Source organism: Oryzias latipes, chromosome 13 (assembly GCF_002234675.1).
Source record: "Oryzias latipes chromosome 13, ASM223467v1".
In the NCBI taxonomy this organism is placed as follows: Eukaryota; Metazoa; Chordata; class Actinopteri; order Beloniformes; family Adrianichthyidae; genus Oryzias; species Oryzias latipes.
In genome coordinates, this window is record NC_019871.2 from 16,815,863 (window position 1) to 16,837,251 (window position 21,389).

The window sequence follows — 21,389 nt, forward strand, 5'->3', positions numbered from 1 at the left end:
ATATGCTGGGGGGAGGGAGACACGGACTGCTTCATATCCTTAGGAATAACAAAAGAAAGCGATGGGGGTCTGAACTATTGTGGTGAAATTGATTTATTTGTATTTCCAGTTAGTCAAATAGATTTTGTAAAAAAAAATTAAAATAAAATAAAAACTGTTACAACTGATTAAAAAATGAATTTTTAAAATGGAAATGATGGATTAAAGATGTGGACTTTTTGAAAATATCCACAGATTTCTTTTCAAAGCAGAAAAAAACCCAAATGATTTCAAAAGACAGCCAATTTTCCTGCATTTTAAATCAACATAGACTCTTTTTTTAAACCAAAGCATCAAAGCAACAATTCCACTACTACTGTTTTTGCCCTGAGGGGTCTGGAAACAATGTAAAAAATATCAAAAGTCCACACTGACAGACAGATAGCCTGGGTTTCATTGAGGACAAAAGAAGCGCCACCATTTCATTTCACAGAAACAAAACAGAACAAGGAAAAGAAGACATGATGGGTTTTAGTCAATAGAAATGAAGGATAAAGAAAACTGCTGAAAAAGCAAGGAACCTTGTTGGAACAAGTCTTTAATCATCTAATCTGCCATCTGCCTGGATGTCCACACACACACACACACACAAAAACACACACACACAAACAGCTCCAGACTTTGAAAGGTCTGCCAGCTGATTGGCAGCAAGGAATGAATATGCTTGTGTGCGTGTTTGTTTTTATAAACAGAAATAGGCCATTTCTTTACCTATAGAATTATTCAAAAAACAAAAATAAATGGCTTAAGAGGAGTGCAGAGAATGTGGTAACCTCGACCTGAATGACTGTAGTGAAAAGGGTTTAATTAAAGATAAGGGATCTTAGCATAATACAGTTCCAACAAATGAAAGAGACAGAAAAGGAGCCGAAGAGCATTTGGATGTTTTTGTGGGAGGTGCATGGCTGAGTACTAACAGCCATCAGGGTGCAAAGATCCCTCTGTGCTATTCATCTATTATTCATCTTACTTTCACGGAGAATACCTGGAAGAGGAATGGGTAAAGGTGCAGAGTAGGATATCATGTGGATGATCATGTGCTCTAAAGGGCAGCGGAAGAGCGAGTGAGATGAGAAAAAATTGCAGGAAATAAGAGGTTGCAGGACCCTGGCAGTAATTGCCGTCTGGCTGTCTGCTGCATATGACACTTTATCCCAAAATGATGGTCCATGCATAAAATGTTGACCGATTTGCTCACCATTATTTTACTCACATTATCTAATTCCGCCTCCTTCTTGAAAGTGGAGTAAGCTTCTTCATATCCGTTGGAACGTAGATAATCAGCTATTGCTCGATTTCTGAAACAAACAAAAAAACGTGATTAGCTCTCCTAGTTACAGGCAGGATGACACTTAACTGCCACAGAGATGACTAGTCTGACACACGTGGACTGATCAAAACAAACTGAGAATAGTCAAAGGTGCTACACAAAGATGGAACTTTGCATGCTGCCTCAAACAGTCGCTCCTTTATCACCCAAAATGATAAATAGGTTTTGCATGCATAAATTCAGAGCAACACTCGACTCGTTACCAACAGCAGCACATCCCAGCTCTCACTCTTCCGTCACACAGGCCTTCACATTTGAGGCAAACTGACGCCACGCCTTTTTTTAATTTTCATTTAAAAGTCATTTTGATTTGAATCATGACATGTACACAAAAAATACCATATTATATGAAAAACCTGAGAGGCATGCTACAGAAGCTACAGATTCGCACAGTTTTAAAGAATAGATGTTTCCATTGAGTCCACTTGTGGAATGGTTTGAGATTTAATGCATCTGTGCAGCATCATTTACCAGTTCAAATTCATGAAACCAAAAAGGCACAACAGAAAACAATGTTTGTTTCCTCAAACGTCAGTCTTACAAAAGCCTCTTTTACCCTTGTTAGAGACGGAAAAAAAAGGTTTTGCATTTGCAAACATTTTTTCTACTTGTAAAAATGGCCGGCTTATTATTTAAAGCTGTAAAAAGATTAGTTTGTAAACCTGAAAAAGAAATATTCAGAGTCTAAAACAATCTGTTTAGCCATAAAAGGCGGTCAAATTCCTAACCAGTGAAAATGATGGTATTTTGAAAACTAAAAACTGTCGCTGGTTTGATGCCAATGAGCATAATCAAGGCCCTCAATGTTTACCTAAATTCCATTCATATATTTAGGCTAAATCTGTCAAATGGAATTTTTTTTTTTAGTAATTCAAGTCCCTTGTTTACCTAATGTTTATCACTGACCATTAATGCCCAAGCTAACCAACTAATCTAAGCAGTTTTTAAAATCAGCTAACATTACATATAGGTCTCCTGTTTAGTCTCTTAGGTTATTTTAAACCATCTATTTCTGCCTTTAAAAAAAGCTTTAAAAAAACAAACATCCGTTTTTATGAGGTAGAAGAAAAACTGGCATAGACTTTTTATAAAAGTTTTTTTCTCTTAGATGGTTGGGATGTAGACTAAACAAAATTGGAAATAAAATTTTGAAAAAAGGAAAAAATGCATTTTGCTAACAAAAAAGTAAGAAAAATAGGTGAAACGATGTAAAAAGAGATATGATACATGTAAACGATAAATCCATTCGGTAATCTTTTAAATGATGTGTTCCTCATCTTAAAGAAGTTTACGGAAACATCGTTTTAGATTCTTAGAAATTCTGTCAGTCATAAGATGCTAACAACAACATCCAAACACCAACTAAACAGCCTTGAACCTTAAAGATTAACATTAAGGATCCTTCACAACCATAAATTACTTAATAATTAAAAATATAACACTTAACAACCCCTGATGCTAATAAAAAGTACAATAAATTTGGGTCTGAATCTGAGAAAATACCTCAGAGGCCTATAGATAACTTGTGCAAAACGCTGGTCTACAAACAAATACAATTAAATAAACAAAGTGTGTGGCAACTTTGACATAGAATATAACAGGGTTGGTAGGTAAAGTAAAAGAGCTGTGTAATGGCTTTGGTATTTAGAATATGTGATGAGAACTAGATATGACAAACAATAGAAAAAAAACCTCAGGAAAAACTCAAAAGGATCACAAAGGAAAGGGCTTCTCTCTTCCTGCTTTTGTCTTCTGAGATGTTGATTATAAATGCAGACACGGCTATAGTACACACTCTTACGTACACGCAGAGGACGACTTTATGGCTGCAGACTCAGCAGCAGTTCAATCTATCAAGAGTTATTAATGTCGTTAAAGTCAAAGTCTTAACAGTTAAGCTCTTTTTACCCCATTTAATTAGCCTTTCTTGAGGGGGAAGAAAAGTGATTTACCAAAGTCTCCTTGACCCTTCAAAGCAACATGTCAAACTGTGTAAAGGATGGTCTAAATGTGATCGCTGCTTTTTCCCAGTTTTTTTCACATGTAGCGAGTGTAATTTATAGATTTTTTTGACTGGTCTTGACTTAATTTCATTGCAAGTCAACTGCTAGTTTAATCAAGTTCCAACATAAGAAATTCAATCATTGATCAAAGGAACTTTTGGGTGTTTTCAAATAGCCAAGTTCAGTCTAGTTTAATATTCTCAATAACTGTTCTTTAAAAAAAAAAGAGAGAGAGAGATCACATCAAGCCCCTTGCTGAACACTCATAATTAGGAACCAATAATTAATAACCAAATTTAACTGTACTCTAAAAACTATCTGCAAATCACATGGAAGTAATTAAAAGAATTTTAAACAGAAAATCAAAATAAAGAATTAACGGGTAAAAGGAGAAGTACCAGTAAGCAGTATGGCCAGTATAGAATGCAGCATGACTGATGTAAAAAAAAAAAAAAAAGCAACATACCACTTTCTACAACCAAGGTATCTGGAACGTCATGTCAGAGCATTATATCTTGAAGCACAGGTGAGACTAACTCAGCAGACACAGGATGCCACTGACAGGAACATGAGGCTAACTTCAGCTGGTTGAAGAATTCTTAACTTCTGCTATGACTGGTGGAAGGTATGGTCCAAAGTTGTTTTTCTCAAAACAAGATCCATTCTGGCTTCAACAACAGTTATGAAATATTGAATTTTTTTGAAAGCATCTAAACATCAAAATGGCTCATCTGGCATGTATTGATTCAAAAGTAGTTGAACTACTATCAGGTCTTTTGTACTTTATATCCTAAAACAATCTACTGATGTGCTTCAAATTCTCAATATCCAACAATTATTTTTATAGTAAAAATGCAACAAAAATCCTAAAGGCTATATTCCACCAACGGTAAATTCTGTTTTCTTGGCTTACAATAGAATGAAAACATCCATTACATCTTGATTTTTAAACTGTACTGCTAAGCATAAATATTTTAATGTATAATTTTCTTTATTGTATATTTGTTGAAATTTAAAAAAAGCATAAAGCAGGATTGTAATAGTTTTATTATCAGGGCTTTTATATTTTTCATCTTGCAAAACTGACGAAATTACATATTCTCCTTGTGAAACATTTTTATCCTTTTATGTTTATATAAAGATATCAAATCTTGGTGAACAGATTTTTAAAAAAACAACATGTTTTGATTTTATCCTCAAGTGTTTAAGATGCCAAACAGACCGTCGGGCATACAATTCTTTGAGCTGCCAATATTAGGGGGGTTGTGGGCGCAATCTGTCAACCCCAGACTGTGTCCCCCCCGTGCTCCCTGTCAGTGCTAAGCATGGAAGCACCAGTTTCTTCTCCGCATCAGAAGGCTTGTGATTACAGGAGCTGCCTTATTAATGCTCAAGGTTAACAGGAGGTTAGCTACTCTTCTGACAACCTGCTGTAAGCCTACAAAAAGAGGAGGCTCCTGTAAGTTTACACGGATGACAAAAACTGAAGCCTCAGTGTGGATTTGGTTCAGGTATACATGTTCATGAGCTCATGCGCTTTAAAGAAAGAAAAGGAAGATTCAGCTGCAGAATATTTAAAAAGACAGTCCATCAGAATAAGCTCCAAGGGACATAACATATTGCAAGAACAATAGATTAAACTATATTTTTATTTAGACGTGACTAAATAATAAAAACAGAAGGAAAGGTAAATACAATCTAGGCAAACAAAGCCTCTTGGATAAGAGGTGAAACTTCTTCCAACTTTAAAACCAAGTCCAGATGACATCCCCTAAACCTACTACAATCTAGGCCAGTGTTTACACACAAAAAACGAAAATATAGAAATTGCAGCACTAAGAGGAGCCCACTCTGACACAAAGCATCCATCATTCCATATCCTTTTATTTTTAATTTATTTTGTTTAGGTTTGTAACTCCTACCAGATCTAGTTTTAAAATAGATCTGGTTACATATAAATGGACAGAGAAAAACTAGAACAGGTGAAAAATGAAGGAGAGGTGCACTACTGGCCACAGACTGAGAGCAACCCAGCTGGTTTCCATGGTTACTTGGAGCCCGCATTTTGATGCTGTGATCAAGAGATACAGAGAATCAGAACGTGGAGATGATGAGAACAAAGGGGGGGGGGGGGGAGACCAATACAAAAAAATACCTACACAAAGAATCGGCTTTGAAGCAAACGGGCTTTCCATGTGACAACATTGTAAATGAACCCATCCACGGTTATGTGGCAGCAAGTCAAAACCACCAACATATAAAGTGCACTCTCACTATTAAAGCCAGCCAATGTCTTCCCACAGTCTTTACAATAAAGGCAGAGCTTTATAGCCATCTTCTTCAACATGTATACGTCAGAGGACATTTTAGCACCGCAATGCTTCCATATGGTTTAGTAAATCGTCAACAAAAAAAGATAATGGTTTGATCATCAGCCTTACAATGTTATCTTTTTATTTTTTTCATTTTTCTAACTTCATCCCTTGCTCTCTGCACTGATATTTACATTCAAACATATTGATGATTTATTAAATTGTAGCAAAATAAAATAACACACATTACATCATAAATTACATTGTATAGACCCTAAAACTGCATTCTCAGTTGCTTCATTCTCTTCTGTCTCTTATGTCCTCTTTTTGTGCCTTCATGTACAGAAATGTCAGCAAATGTAATATTACTGCACAATGCACTGCTGGTTTCATTATTAACAGTTGTTTATCTTTATCACATGAGCCTGTTTCTTTTTTAATAAAAAACAAAAGAAAGAGGTTAAGTCTAAAAACATTTAAATACACCGACCATGTATGGCGTTTTAGTATAATCGTTTCTAAATAAACCCCCACCGCCATGAATAAAAACGTGTTCTGTGGGACTAAATCTTTATAGTTTTCATATGGATCAGGCACCGTCACTGCACCGTTCGTCACCAATACAAATAAATTTAGACGCAAAAGTTCGTTGAGAGCCCTGAATGGTCAGCCCCAATGCTAAAACAGAGCGACAGGAAAATTGTTTGAGACTCAACAATGTGTAAACTGGCACCAAGCTAAAATTATCCAGCAAAGAACAGCTGACAACTTCAAGGCAAACCTCACAGAAAAAACGATCATATGATAGGATTACCTAACTACCCAGTTAGACAGAATAATGTGAAAACTGTTCTGTTTTATCTGACTGATTTAAAGTCAGATAAATTGTAAGCAAACAAATAAATTCCCTCATTATTCTGTGATGGAAAAGTGTCTGAAAAGCTTTTTGTTTTAAAGCCCATTACCACAAAGCAAACCTCCTTTGGATTTGGTGGTGGTGAGCAGAAAGCCAACCATTACGCAAGTTATTCAAGCAACAGAAAGAACCAAATACAAAACCTTAGTGAGGATTGCAAAGGAAAACGCCATCTCATTTTCCCTCTTATCCAAGTCTGAACTAAAATAACATGTAACGGTACTTTTTTTTTTTTTTTTCAAAGGTTGAAGCACTGATTTAACATTCAAAGAAACACAATTTAGCAATAGTCCGTCTTATCAACTCAACAAAAATTCACAACAATTGCAATTGTACAATGGTTTATATCATATATTTTCTGTCAAATTTAAACACTTTTTTTAAGCTCATTGGAGTTTGCATTACCAATTATGTATTGTTGCACAGTAAAATTAATCTGAGGTCAAAATGGTCAAGAAATAACTGTTTAGCTTAGTATTAGCTCATTTTAAATGAACAAACAAAGCAAAAATATGACTAGAAGTTGGTGCTACAAGGTGAGTTGTCGCCAACATGCAAGTTCAGAGCACCAGACATTAACAGAGGGGGGAATTCTCTTTTTTCGTGTGTTTTCTGATCTCAGAACAGTTTTGTGCACTACATAACCAGGCTGAATGTTAACACCGCCTGCCATTAAAGGCAGCAGTTTGCATCTGTGCTGTCCTGAAAGCGATACATTTCTTACTAGGTCAACACAACAGGGACAGTATTGTGAAAGGGAAATGCATGGATCTTAAGGGAAAATTGTATCCATGTAGTTTCTAAATTAGGGTTGGGAAAACCAAACCTTTTCAGCAGTAATGTGGGGGGAAAAAATAAAAGCCTTGTTTTATTTCCTCTGAACTAAAGAAAAATATTTTACCGTTATGGTAAGGAACATTTTGTAAAGAGGTCTCAATACACACCCTCTAATTTAAATAACATTGCCATTGTATTAATTCTTGTATCACACAACCTTAAAAATGCCAGGATGGAGCAGGTCACCTTTATTGAATGCTTTTTCATTTAATTTATTATGAGTCAGATGGTTAACCCAATCTAAATGTAGATTAAAATAGGATTACTTTACCAAATTTAAATCTATGGACTACATTTATCCTTATGGAACGTCCACTATTGAAGTTAGTAGGACATCTTAAAATCACCATGTTACATTACTGCTTTTAGAGGCAGGGAGGAAATAGAAAAGACATGATAAATAAAAAAACGAATGTAAAACACTGTGGCCTTAGAAATCAGATATGCTGTGGGGGGTTTTGCCATCCAGCAGAGAGAAATGTTTGCAAGTAAAGCCCCATTTACAACTGGGCCCCTGCAGGTCTTTCAGGGAGGCTGAAAGTTTGTGTTCCGCGTCTATTTTTATTGAACGCAGCCAGGCACAAGTTCCTTGACCCTGAACCAAAACAAAAATGCGCTTTCATTCGATAAAGCATTAAAAATAGATTTGTTGTCAACATGCTGCACAAACATAACATCTGACTGCGATGCTAATAAATCCACTGTTGAGTACAAAAATGCTCATCTATTTAGGGTACATTTTCTTGATACATACATTTTAGGGGAAGGTCAGTAGCTTTTAGCAACTAATGGTGTATTTCCATTAGCAGAGAATTATCGTGGCTCTATAGCGATTCCCCTAAGAGGCGTATTACACTGCGGCTTTGATTTTTTTGTACTTCCTCACTTGCAGTCCCAACTAAGCCCAGTCAGGACGAGACGCAATTTACAGACACCAGCCTGTGGTCTTCCCTTGCTTGTGGAGGCAATGGGACACAGCAGCAGATGTTTGCATGTTGATAGTCTATAAGAAATCGGTACGGTACATTCACATACCCAGGTTCAGTTTAGGTGTGGAATCTCAATCTCTGAAGCAGGAAAAAAAAACAAGAGACCACTGATCTGCTCAAACAAGGGTCTCTGTTCACTTGCAGAGGAATTCTGGTGAGTTTCACTTCAGTGTGAATCCAGGCAGACTTTGAAGGGTATTTTGTATAGAACTGTTCATTACAAGCACAGACAAAAAAGCTAAACATTATCTGATGGGAGAAGAAAGTGTAGTGTTGAGATGCAGGTAAATCCTTCTACATTACAGTCACAGATAAATTTAGCCAGATTTTTTCTTTGATCTTTTTTCTAATCTGGAACCGGAAAAAGGTGTGACTTTTTGTCACCTACAACCCTATCAGCATAAAACAAAATAGAGCAGATTAAACCAAAATCAAAACTAAAAAAGAAAAATACCTGGTTGCTAGGGCTGCACGATATGCGATATTAGAGAATAATATTGCGATAACGATATAACTTGCGGTATATGAAACAAAGAGCAAAACAACCAAAAACATCATTATTACCATTTCATTGCAACAGTTTAAATGACCCTCGTCGACGGAGGCAAACATCTAACATAATAGGGCTCCATCTGATTGGTCAACAACGTAAAGGGCTCTATCCCATTGGTCAAATGCATAAAGGGATTTATATGATTCATTTAATGCCTCAAGTTGCCATAAGATTGTTTTGGCACATTTAAGGCAACCATTTATTGCAAATTTCGCTGTCTTTTGTGATATGCATATTGCACAGCTTGATACTGTGATAACGATAAATATGCGGTACATTGTGCAGGCCTACTGGTTGCTGTTTTACTTTCAAAGCAATACTTAGAAGACCCACTCCAATGAAAATTGTGTTTTTGGTGTTTTTCTGATGGAGGACATATGTAAAGAAAATTAGGCTTAAACTTGCATTTCTGAGTATTTATTTGTTCAAATTGTTGTAATCATGAGCAAACACAAAAATCTCATTAGATAAAGCTGAATAATCACAATTAAAAGACCACTGGAAAAGCTTTCACATAAAGTGTACCAGAATTCCCTCTTGTCTAGTGATCTCATAAAAGCAAACGCATGAACTGTGTGATACTAGTTCAAAAAATCAAATATAGCAACAAGTCCTGTAACCAATAATTCACCCCAAAGTGGTCAAAGGGTCAAAAATACAACAGGATTTCAGCCAGGCTTCTGACAAAATAACTGGACACATGTTTGATCAAAAGGATTTTAGAAAAACAAACACAAAAAATGACCAAATCTCAAATGCAACGAGTGTCTGACTGGGACTTGGTCGCTCCTACACTCCAGTTTTATATAAGCTGTGAGACCAGCAGCTTCTACAAGAGAAAAGTGGCTTGAGGTGGGGTCCTAATAGCATTTACTGAATAGGAGACAGCATGATAGATTAGCATTTCAAAGGACCACTCCATACCAACAAACACTCCCACGGTTTTAACAACCGATCAATGGAAACACTGTCAGGAATGCTCAAAGCCTCCAAAAATGAAAGTTTGGCCAGTTTTCAAACTCAGACTGACTCAGGGAGAAAGTGTGACTGGCTAAATATACCTAGCATATTTTGCATCCTCTTAAAACAAACTTTGCAGACAGATGTCATTTGTTTGGGGGTTGAGTAGGGCAACATCATGGGATCAAATGCATAATATATAAATCAGATAGAAATACGGTATATATCAAATAAAAACGGTCTTACATTTTGCCTCCATGAGTTATATTATTAGACATCCAACATTACTTTGACCTCTGACCTGCACCTGTGGTGCGCAAGGTGTGGTACACAGACACAAAAATAGCTTGAGTCAGAAGTTAGAATCAGAATGAAAAGATAAAAAAAGTGACTAGTACTAGAGAGCACAGCACTGAGCCATCTGTGGCACCATCCTCATCTTGGGAACAAATGGATACCTTTATAAACAATAGCCGCAGTTACATGGGCAGAATATCTTGATCGGATCAATGGTCGGGTTAAAATTGTGCACATGGGATCAGAAAACCTTTTTCCGATTAGAACAAACGTTCCCATGGCTCACACTTTCGGTCGGAATGAACCATTTGGGCATGCGCAGTAGTGTTAAAAACTCCCGGATGAGGAAATAGGTCCCATTCTAAACAAACAGCTGCCATAGACATTTATTTTATGCAGCAGCTCGGTAATATACGAGACAATCTTCCAAACGTGCTTTTATTAATGTCATGAATAGTATGAAGCGCCTGTTTGCTCATCGTTTTATTTAATCAGTGTGGTCAGTGCTGGAAGAAGGGTTAGGACAGGCTATGAACACAGGCTGACAACATTAGACTGATGGACACAAAATCCAGGACCATTAAACCCTGCAATCTGCATCTTGGCTGCACGTAAATGTCTGGGAATAACATCAGTCTTTATTTTTTCGGGAAACAACTGGAAACGCAAATCCACGTGATTGTTTGAACAGTTTCTAAGGACTGGGCGACATTTATTTCTGCTTCCCCAAAGCCGCTTTGTGTGCTGGCGGTTCCTCCTGAGTCCTGCAGCCACTTACCCAGAGCGGCGGGACGGCTCGCAGTCTGAATGATCCCACACATAACAAAACAAAAAAAAACGCACACGTAACAAAGCATCCTCCTCCCATCAGACACGAAGTTATTAATCCAGCTGTTCTGCTCACTCAGGTGCCAGTGGACCGAGTGAGCGTCGGGGGGCACGAAGCGCTCCTTCCCCGCATCTCCCTCGTGAGGGGTGAAAGAGAGGGGAGAGCCAGCGGGGCGAGAACGGAGCGGCGCTTTTACGGGGCGTCCGGAGAGCAGCTGGTCGGTCCTGTTTGAGCTCCAAAGCCGAAACACCGTCTATCCATGACGTAACCCAGAGCAGTAGTGACACACGATCGGAATGACCGTTTACATGCTCCACGACCGGATAAACGATCGGTATAACCCACCTATCTCGATCGGAAAGAAATTTTGATTCAAACGCGTCTGACCGGGGCAGAGTATTCCGAATGGCGCGTTAACATGACGCATTTTCTTTCCGATCAGGCGATTTTTCCGATTACTTTTGCCCATGTAAACGCGGCTAATGTTAGCCGAGTTTACTGGGTTTGCTCTTACAGTATTTATATACGTCACAGAGATGCTTAGACAAATTTAACAGTCAGAACAACAGCAACCCTGAATGTTTGGACTTCCAATTTGACAAGACAATAGACAGACATATAGATGCCATAAGATGTCATCCATTATTGTGGAAAAACATTTACAAGAGAAATATTGCCCTCAAAAAATAAGCATGGGCTAAAATCTTTATGAGTAAGCCTGTTTGTGACAAAAAAAGGCCACAGTTGAGATGAATTCTTTTTCTTTGATAATGACAAAAATAAATTCTCATTGACCTAAAAATATAATGCAGCTTTTTACTCAGTTCCTAATTTCTTCAAGTGACACAAAAAACAGAGGCGGTAGGAAGCAGCCATGCAGTGCATAAAACCTCCAAGTCAACATGAGCAAAAACCTATTAAAATCCTTAAATCATGCATTAAAAATTGTTTTGTTGTGGGATATACATTGATGACTCACAGTTCATCTCGTTGCCGTTGTGACAGCACCATGGTGATGGGGCAGTGTGGGCTGGGCTGGGGATATCAGTTGGTAAAAGGCAACTCTTGTGCAGCTGCTGGGTTCCCCTTCGTCGACGGATAATCTGTGTTGATCCAAGCAACACAGGTGAGGACAGCCTGTGTACTCCAATGGCAGCCGATTTTTATTTTTATTTTTTTCTTCTACAAAACGACTCAGTAAGTGAACAAGGAATGCAGGAATCTGCCCCCAGGTCGCCGCCTCAAGGGATAAGAAAAGTGTTGAGTCTACAGGCCGGTCACCAGTTGAAGCTACACTGCATCTGCAGAGGAAAAAAAAGAGAAGACGACTTCAGATGAGAAAGATGTCAGATCACAATAATAGGTAGATGTAAAACAACATAGGCGCCTTCTGAGTTAAAAAAAACAAAACAAAGCAACAATGTGCAGTTTTTTTAAATAATTGTGCAAAATATTTTGGTGTTCTTTGACAACTTCCAATAAAACTGTCAGAGGAAAAAAAAAGTAAACTTTAGACAGACAGGCATTTAAATACAAGCAAAATCATGAAATACTGAGCACTTTTTCATGGAAATCTTAGAGTGTTGCCCTAATATCTCAAGGAAAATCTCCTCTAAATTTCTTTTTTTGTGTCCAGGTTGGGAGAAAATAAAGATATTTTATTTAGATGGAGGACAAAAGGGGAGGAAAGCATATTTACAAAAATTACATAAGATCAAAGCTAAATAAATTGTGTTTGTTGAGGGAAATGGAAAAAACAAACACTCTTTTGTAATAATTCAATGAATATTGAAAATGTGATCTTTTTGTGTAGCAGTAGTGTGTAACCGAGTCTTTTATGTCTTTTCAGGTAAGGACGCTAAATAGTAAGATGTATTATTGCCATTGACTAAAAGCTGACATTGGCAGGCAAAACTAAAAGCTCTCCCTGGGTTGCTTTCTTTTGAGGTACAAGAGAGGCAACATTTGAAAGGACTCCTCCCACATCTTTGTATGCACAAACCTGAGCTTTAGAAAGAGCTTCAACTTCATTATTCAGAATCTGACCTTTTACTGCAGATATATTTAGGCAACAGGTATGGAAAAGGTTTGTCTAAAAAAAAAAGGAACGTTTCTAATCCTAATTAGGATTTAGTTTTAATGTAAGTTTAGAAGTTTTCAAACTTACAAACTCCAAATTAAACACATCTTCAGTCAAATTTGTAGTTTGTCATAATATTCCATCAGCAACTTGACAGACAGGGCATTCAGGAAGTGTTTAAACAAGTATTGTTCTTATATTTTTAAATGACCAAATAAAAGATGATGCCACTGTGGAAAAGACACAAATAAACAAACCAGATCTAGAATACAAAGAATACAAAATCTTGATGTAAAACAAAATATGAGTTTGTCTTTTTTTTTAATAGAAAACAAAGCTGACCATTTTTGTCTTTACCATGGATATGTTTGGCCTTTGGTTGTATTAACGGCAAAAAATAAATAAATAAATTAATAAAAAATCTGAAACAGTTATTTTTGTTCATAATTTCATACAAAACGCTCGTGAAAAGTTATCCTTGACGTCTTTCCGATTGCAAAAACTTTAGACAAAAATCATAGTAAAATCTAAAATGCCACAAGGAACGTGACAACAGATTAAAATCGTGTTTCTACCATCAGACAGACATTATCCAACTGTAAGACAAAGTTCTTAACCATTTTTGTACACAACTACAGATTGCAAGATAAAGTTAGAAGATGAACAAAAAAGAAACTACACTTACTGTAGAAAAACAGTTTCACATCGTATTTTTTAAAAGAAACCAGATGCATATTAACCTATCCTGTATAAATATCTGTAACAAAGCATTTGCTCACTTGGAAGGGCATTTCAGTCAGTAGTGAGTCTAGAACGCAAGTAGACTAAAACCAATCCAGTCCGAGTTGGTGTATCAAGTTTCTGAAACCTCTATCTGCAGCCAATGATCCACTTACAGACATTTTCCTTGGAACAACTTCACTTTTTTTTAGCTAATCTAATGCTTGTAAACCAGAAATTCTGTTCAACTTTTATTGTGATCTTCATACTGGATATATTTACTGAAACTATATTGAAGAATTGAACTAGACACCTTTTTCTATATTTCAATGTTTAGGTACAGCTGCATGTTAAAACTGTATTTATTTGCTGGGTTTATCCATTAATTTGGCATGAAAATAAACCAAACATGTTTGTAGTTTAACATTTCAAACCCTCCGAGCAACATTGTCTGAGGAGCTTTGTTTTGTTTTCAAACCATTATGTCAAGACACATTCATACCATTCATCCTACAAAATGTGTCAAAGCAAACATTTGTAAACTGACAGCTATTAATTGAATGTTACAGATAATAACTGGTCACTAAATGGTCAGTAAGACTTTTTAAACATTAACTTTTGCTCCAAAGATTGACTAGTTGTTTATTTTGCTCATGTCATCAAGCTAACACAACCCAAGAGCCAAGAAAGCAACCTTAACTAAAATGTCTTAAATGAGCGATGAAGAAGTACTCAAAACAAATATAAAATATGAAATTACTTTAATTAGCTACGGATTAAATTTAACGAGTTTGGTGCGGATTAAAAAGTGATAATCCACAGTGATAATGCACGCCTAAAAAAGAAGTTCCGGTCACATAGCTTTAATGTTTTATACCACTGTGCTGGCTTCTTTAAAACAAACGTTTGCTTCATCATCTGGACAAAAACAAGCGGTAAAGAGGTCAACTTTCTCTCTGAACTGATGTTTTATTGAAACCTATCATGACGACCACCAAATATATCGCTTTCCTTTGCCGCTGCAGTCGAGGTCCGTGCTGGTTCAGGGCGTTATTTTACCGTGACAACACGCCACATCACGTAACAAATAGTCAGGTTTTTGTAAAAAAGCGATCCACTCCGCGTCAGACGATTCAGGCTTCCACGACGTACATTAATTTCTGATAATGCACACTTTGTCGGCCATTAACCCTGACATATCGCATTTTAATGTATGTGAAACATCAAGGGGTTAAAATAAAATTTATAAAGAATGTTGTTCTTTCCACTAGATTTTCTTTGCCATTTCAACTGTGCATTGGTGTCCTACCAGTCTGCTATATGATGCAGGGTCAAACTGGGTCAAAATAGCTTGTTGTAGTTCCTCATCTCAGTGATTCATTCTTTCACTGCAAGTGAAAATGAAAATTTGTACACATCAGTCACATGTGATCTCTATTGCCAAGTAATAAAAAGTATGACACCTATATAAAAAAAAAAAAAACAGACCACTTCTTCCTGCTCCAGCTGAGGGCAACCAGGACTACCAGCAAACCAACCAAAAGCATGAACACAAATACACTGGGACATTTAAACTTGGTTTGGTGCGCCCCACAGTTGGTTTCCTATTTTGTTTGGCAGGTGCAAAAAATGAACTGAGGTGTAATTCACTTTAGTGTGAAAGCACATGTATTATCCAGAGCTAAGCAAAGGAGAGAAGGATGTAAGCAACGTATATTCAAAGTAAAGCAGAATTTAAAAAAAAAAAAAAAAGTGGGAACTTACTCTGAGGAAGAACAACCACGAATGTTAAGGCATTGTAAGGAGGAGATAATGGTTCTTGTTTAAATATAAGAATTAGATAACTAGCTGGTTTTCTTTGTTCCATCTCAGTCTTGGCTTGCTTTTTGGTGGCTACTAATCTCTTCATAGTGCGCGTGAAAGCATACAAAGCCAGATAAAGCAGAGAAAATTCATGAGCCTTACTCGCTCAATTGAACAGAGACTATAGGACTATTCGAGTGTAAAAGCAACCCGTTTGTTTACTAAGAAATGCAATAAAACGAAGGACTTCTATCAGACTTCCACAATACTCAAAGTCATGGACTAAGGCAAAAGTTTTGAAAAGTTATCAAATGGCATACCAAACACATAATATTGAAATAGCCCAAAACAATCCAATTGCTAGCCTTGTGAGGTGTGTTGCAACATCAAAGATGTTTATATTGGATCCTACACATTTGTAGGGGTGAATGATTAATCTGCTTAATCAATGTCTTGATTTCTATACCTTCGATTTGTCTGAGGCAATTTGTTAATTGAACTGTGCCATTATAAAATCTTTGCACGATTAAAAAAAAAAAATTCTATCAATCTGGGAAAATACCATTTGGATTGAGGTACAGTAGGTAATTTTTTCTATAATGTAAAAACAACAAATTGCCACCACAGCAAACAAACCATAAGTGATGTCAACAAAAAAAATGTATCCATCATTACAGTCTAATGTGTGGAAACCCCTTGAATTTTGCAGTAAGACATGTGACCATATAGTGTGATAGAATGCTCTAATACAGTGTTTTCAACCAGTACACTAGCTAGCGGTACACTAGTGGCAGATGGTCAGGTGTGCTGTGGGAAATTGCCGTCATTAACTGATCTAAAAACATTTCCCATCACCAGGATATCAGCTCTTTGTTCATCCAAACAGGCCCTGATAAAACACTGAGTAGTTAGGAATATGAAAGATCATAAAATACTTTTTTTGTGTTTATTTGATTCTATTAAAGACATTTTGATAAGAATGACGGTACCGCGATTTAGCTGCAGCTACAACTGTTTTCTGAAAAGTTCCGCCCCTTTAACTGTCTCCACCAATCATTCTTGGAGGCTTAATCATACGTCATCAGTCTGACCAATCAGAAGTGTTTAAAGTCTTCCCGTCCTTGTTCTGCTCATAAAATTGCTCAGTTCCAACAAATATACAAGCTAAAGCTCGTTTTTAGCGGTGTAGCTTTCCGCGGGATCCGGTATCAGACCCTAGAATAAGTGAACAAAACAATGAAGCTCAGAGACGCTTGTTTTTCTGCGTTCGGCGGCTGTTTGCACTACATCTCCCATGAGGCATTGGGTTAAAGTGACATCGTCTCAGCGCACAATGAGCCTTTCCTTGTTAATCGTCTTGAAACCACAACGAATACACATCAAGCTGTAGATTAGGGTTGGGCGATGTCCCCTAATTTGGCCGTTGACGATGTTTGCTGTCAACCATCGGGATGGACGATGACATCGTCGGGGGGGGGGGGTATTTTTACATTTTTCGTTCTTATATAACTGCTATTCGTTATTTTGCTTTTTTCATTTTATTTCCCAACTAATGGTTAATCCGCAATGATCCAGTATAAACTGAGGGAAGTGACTTTAACAGAAAAAGTAACAAGCAAAATAGAAAAGAAGTGGTCCGCTCCCGCACTTAACTAGCGAAGTGGACCGGCGGAGGGCGGATTTACAGCTTTATGTTTGATGGGAAGGGGGGGGGGGGGGGGGGGGGGGTTACATGAGCGGTATGTGTGGGAGATTTAAGACTGCGATCCGTCCCGCAGCTCTAGGGGTACTAGCTACCGGACTCAGAACCGGGTCTAAACGTGTGTCTGTGCACAGCTCGGATCGTCAGCAGACACACAGCGGTTTGAGCTTCAAAGCAGAAATGTCGCTCAGTCCTTAGAAAACATTCAATCACGTGGATTTGTGTTTCCAGTCGTGTCCCGACTAAATAAAGGCTGATGTTATTCACAGGATGCAGCGCCACCCAAAGCTAATGTTGTTAGCCCGTGTTAGCATACTGCTAATCCTGGCTACGTTCAGAAAAAGCACTGACCACACGGATTAAAATTCAAATGATGAGCGAACAGGTGTTTCATAATAACCATAACATTATTAAAAGCACGTTTAGAAGATCGTCTCGTATTTTACCGAGCTGACATGTCAATGTATATAGCTGCTCGCCGCTGTTATCGTTTTGTATTGAATTGTTACCTTCAATAAAGTTTGGAAAAAAAGCCGCTCGGCGGAAGTTGTATCCTCTTCCGGTTTTCAAACTGCGCATGTGCGAATACTGCGCGTGTGCGAATGATTTATTCCGACCGAAATTGTGACCTTAGTGAACGTTTTTATATTCTGAAAACATTTTTCTGGGCCCATGTACACGGTTGGATACTAATCCGACCATTGATCCCATCAAGATATTTTGTACATGTAACCGCGGCTTATGGTGTCGACGCGCAACGTGGCGGGGCGTGGCATCACGATGGTGGTCTCCATCGGGATGTCAGTCACCCATCACGATGGACGATGATATCGTCCATCGGCACAACCCTACTGTAGATCAATACTATGAGTTTCTCCTTTTTTTTTTACTTTTGGATGCTGGTGTGCCGCGGGATTTTTGTCAAGGTTAAAGTGTGCCGTGGCTCAAAAAAGGTTGAAAAACACTGCTCTCATATTGTTCCTTTTGGATTACTTTTTTGTAGAAAAACAATGTCAGGCTGAACTTTAGGAAAGTAAAATGTGAATGGATTCTTGTTTACTTGTTCGTTCACATATTTAATTTACAATTGATTATAGCAAGAAATACAAGGAATCTGGAGAACTTCACCGTTCAGTGCCAGGTATTTATCTCTGAATCACACTGGTTGAAGTTTTGGCTAAAGATGTCCGGGATTGATTTCAGGTTGGTGAATCGTATCGCTCCAAGTTAATCAATATTGACTATGAATCATATCAGCAACCACAAATTATGATGTGAATCAAATCGTTGTGAGAATGAATAGTGATACCCCTGCAAGTTTTGCAATTCTGTCACAGTTTAGCTTTTAAGTTGTTTTTCTGCCAGTTGCACAAAATTCTTACAAAAAACAGATGACCCAAATTCAGCCTGGGACACAAAACAAGAATACATTTCAAGCCAAAAGGAAACTTCTTAGGGTCAGCCAACAAGTCACTTGTAACACAATAGACAACTGCACGACAATCATCATAACTGAAACAGACTGAAAAACAAACAAACTTAAATGTTTGGAATGCCAAGAAAGAAGATGATCCAGTTGTGTCAGCTGGATCCCTGCATCATGTGTCCTCAAGGTGGTTTTTTGGTCGAGCCAAAGAAGGTGTAGCATGGGAAAAATGCATGTGTCTGAAGTGCAGTAGGCATCAACATCCACCACTCCACATATCAGTCTTCAAACATGTAATACCAACTTCATAAGTCCTTTTTAAATAGTCCTTTATATACAAGCTGTCAGGATTTCTAAAATCTTAGAGCACAATAAGCCTCAAGGGGCCAACTAAAAGAGACAAAAAATAACTTGCTTTAGCTTGGAAGCCAATTACTTATTTAGCAAAAATATCAAAAAAATGGAAAATTACATGGGATTCATCATTATATCCTTGTACTTTTTTACAATGACTTAGACAAATGTTCTTTTACCTGAGAGAGCAGCACTAACAGAAATTATTTAAGTTTTAAAGACCCACTCCAATGGACATTGTGTCCAACACGTTCTTGTAGCCTTTTTCTCATGGAGCATATATAAAATCATTTAAGCTAAAACATGACTAAGTATTTATTCATTCATATAGTGATGAATCCGATTTAAAAATGCCTTTTGAAAGCTCCCAGTTGAGATGCAAAAATTGAATTGGGCGGGCCAAAGTATCTCCAATCCACTTTATTGTGATGCACCCACTTGTAGACAAACAGATCCATTAACATCTGCATTTTCATCGTCTGAGCTGGCATCTGGTTCAAAAGTGTACGGCTCCATATTGTTCACCATTCTCGTTGTACTGCTGATGTTAGCTTGGAGTTGTGAGGGACTGTAAGCTAGCAGGACAGATTGTAAACAATGGGATGATGGGATATCAGTGGAGGCTGCAGCAGTCCCGCCCACAACTCAAGAGGCGAATTTCTAATAAACTCCAGCATTTCTGAACAAACTTTATCCTCAAACATGACTACAGTTTTAGGATTTTGGCGAAAAACAGCATAATCATAATAAAAGGATCCCTGGGAATGCTTTTACAATAGATCAAAAGATGATTGGAGTGGATTTTAAAAGGTTAAAATACTCGTATTCTAATATTTCAGCCAAAAAAATGTTTTTAACAAATGTACCATGAATATTTGGCATCAATACAGTTTTAGTAAATGCGTGTCATTGTATATGACATAAAGAAGCTGCTTTATATGAATCACATTTTAAGGCTAACACCATGAGAGTTTTAAGTTCACGTTAGGTCAATTTAATCCGCTATTAATCGGTGTTAAAAAACAAAAACAAAGGGGATTTTTTTGTACAGAAGCGCCGCATCCGATGAGCTCCACCCCGCCTCACAAACACGGAGCCTCTGTCCGTCTCTCTGGGATTTTTAGCTGCGCCGGCCAACCTGGGCCTTTTAAGCGTGCAGCCAACGATTGACAGCAGATGAAAAAGGAGAGCATCTGTACGTCACAAATGCAAAGCGCCACTGCATCACGCCAGGCTCATCTGCGTTCTTACAAAACACAACGCAAACCAGATGACAAGCGGCACTTCACGCCCTTTCCACATCACATGCAGACAGCAGCAGCAGTGTGTGCAGCAACACAGCGTTAGTTCAGCCTGTCCGCAGCGAAACAAACCCATGTCGTCAAACGTTAACGGGTAATAGATGATAAAAATGTCTAGCTCGATTTCCATGATGATGAGATGTAGTCTTATGACTCCACTGACTGACTGGGGGACTTTTTCTTTAAGCGTTAACTACACTAATTGAAAACTACAGACCGAGTCAGAACTGCAAGTTTCGACACACAAACAACGCAACAGTAAATATTTTCACGACATGTTAGTTTCTAGCCTGACAAACCTGACCGTTCTACCAGCCGACATCTTAATATTTCTTCTTCAATTCGGTAGCAGCTAAAGTTAACGCAAGTTAGCTTCCCGTCAGAAAGTAAGTTAGCTTGCAGATTAAATCTTCACCCTGACAGTGGCTTCAAACATCCCCGCATAGTGAGCAACATTCAACTTAAACAACATTCTTTACTCGTCCTGGGCGTACTTCAAAGTTAACCAGATCCAAAAGATAAACTCGGGAGATAAGGTACCTGCTGCTTCTCTCCAAGCGGCCTATCCGCCATTTTGAGACAAAAAAGGAGGTGCAGAAACATTACAGCCACATCGTCATTTTCCCCACCTAACGTCAAACTCCTTCGACTGCGGTCAGATTCCTAGCGGAGCACCGCTTCAACTCACCGTATTCCGGCTGTCTGAGGATATCTCCAGTCGTCACCAACGGCAACACGACCCGAAAAGGGCGTGAGTTTTTTCCGCTCCTGAGTGTGATCTTGTGATGCGGAGGTGAAGTGCGGTCTCTGCTCCTCTGCTTGTTTTTTCGTCCGTTACCGCAGTCGCCTTCGCCGGGGTACGCGCACGAAAGTCGCGTTCACTGCTTGGAGGGAGCGCGCACGCCCTTGACAGCGCGGGGGAGAGAGGGGGGGCATTT

General features: G+C 38.1%; 1 protein-coding gene across 3 annotated transcripts in view; it reads right to left on the bottom strand.

Annotated features, from left to right (window-relative positions):
• pafah1b1 (platelet activating factor acetylhydrolase 1b regulatory subunit 1) overlaps window positions 1-21,338 on the bottom strand; it is a 33,455-nt gene extending 12,117 nt beyond the window's left edge. The window contains exons 1-3 of one of the 3 annotated variants that reach the window (XM_020708300.2): window positions 21,140-21,338; window positions 12,045-12,366; window positions 1,238-1,337 (exon numbers count right to left, since the gene is read on the bottom strand). In XM_020708300.2, the coding sequence (XP_020563959.1) occupies window positions 1,238-1,337; window positions 12,045-12,076 (132 nt within the window). In that variant the 5' untranslated portion in view covers window positions 12,077-12,366; window positions 21,140-21,338. Of the gene's footprint in view, window positions 1-1,237; window positions 1,338-12,044; window positions 12,367-15,174; window positions 15,195-21,139 lie in introns of those variants that run through there. The other 2 variants (XM_004075434.4, XM_023962011.1) reach the window with 2 other exon arrangements.
• Window positions 21,339-21,389: the final 51 nt, after the last annotated feature.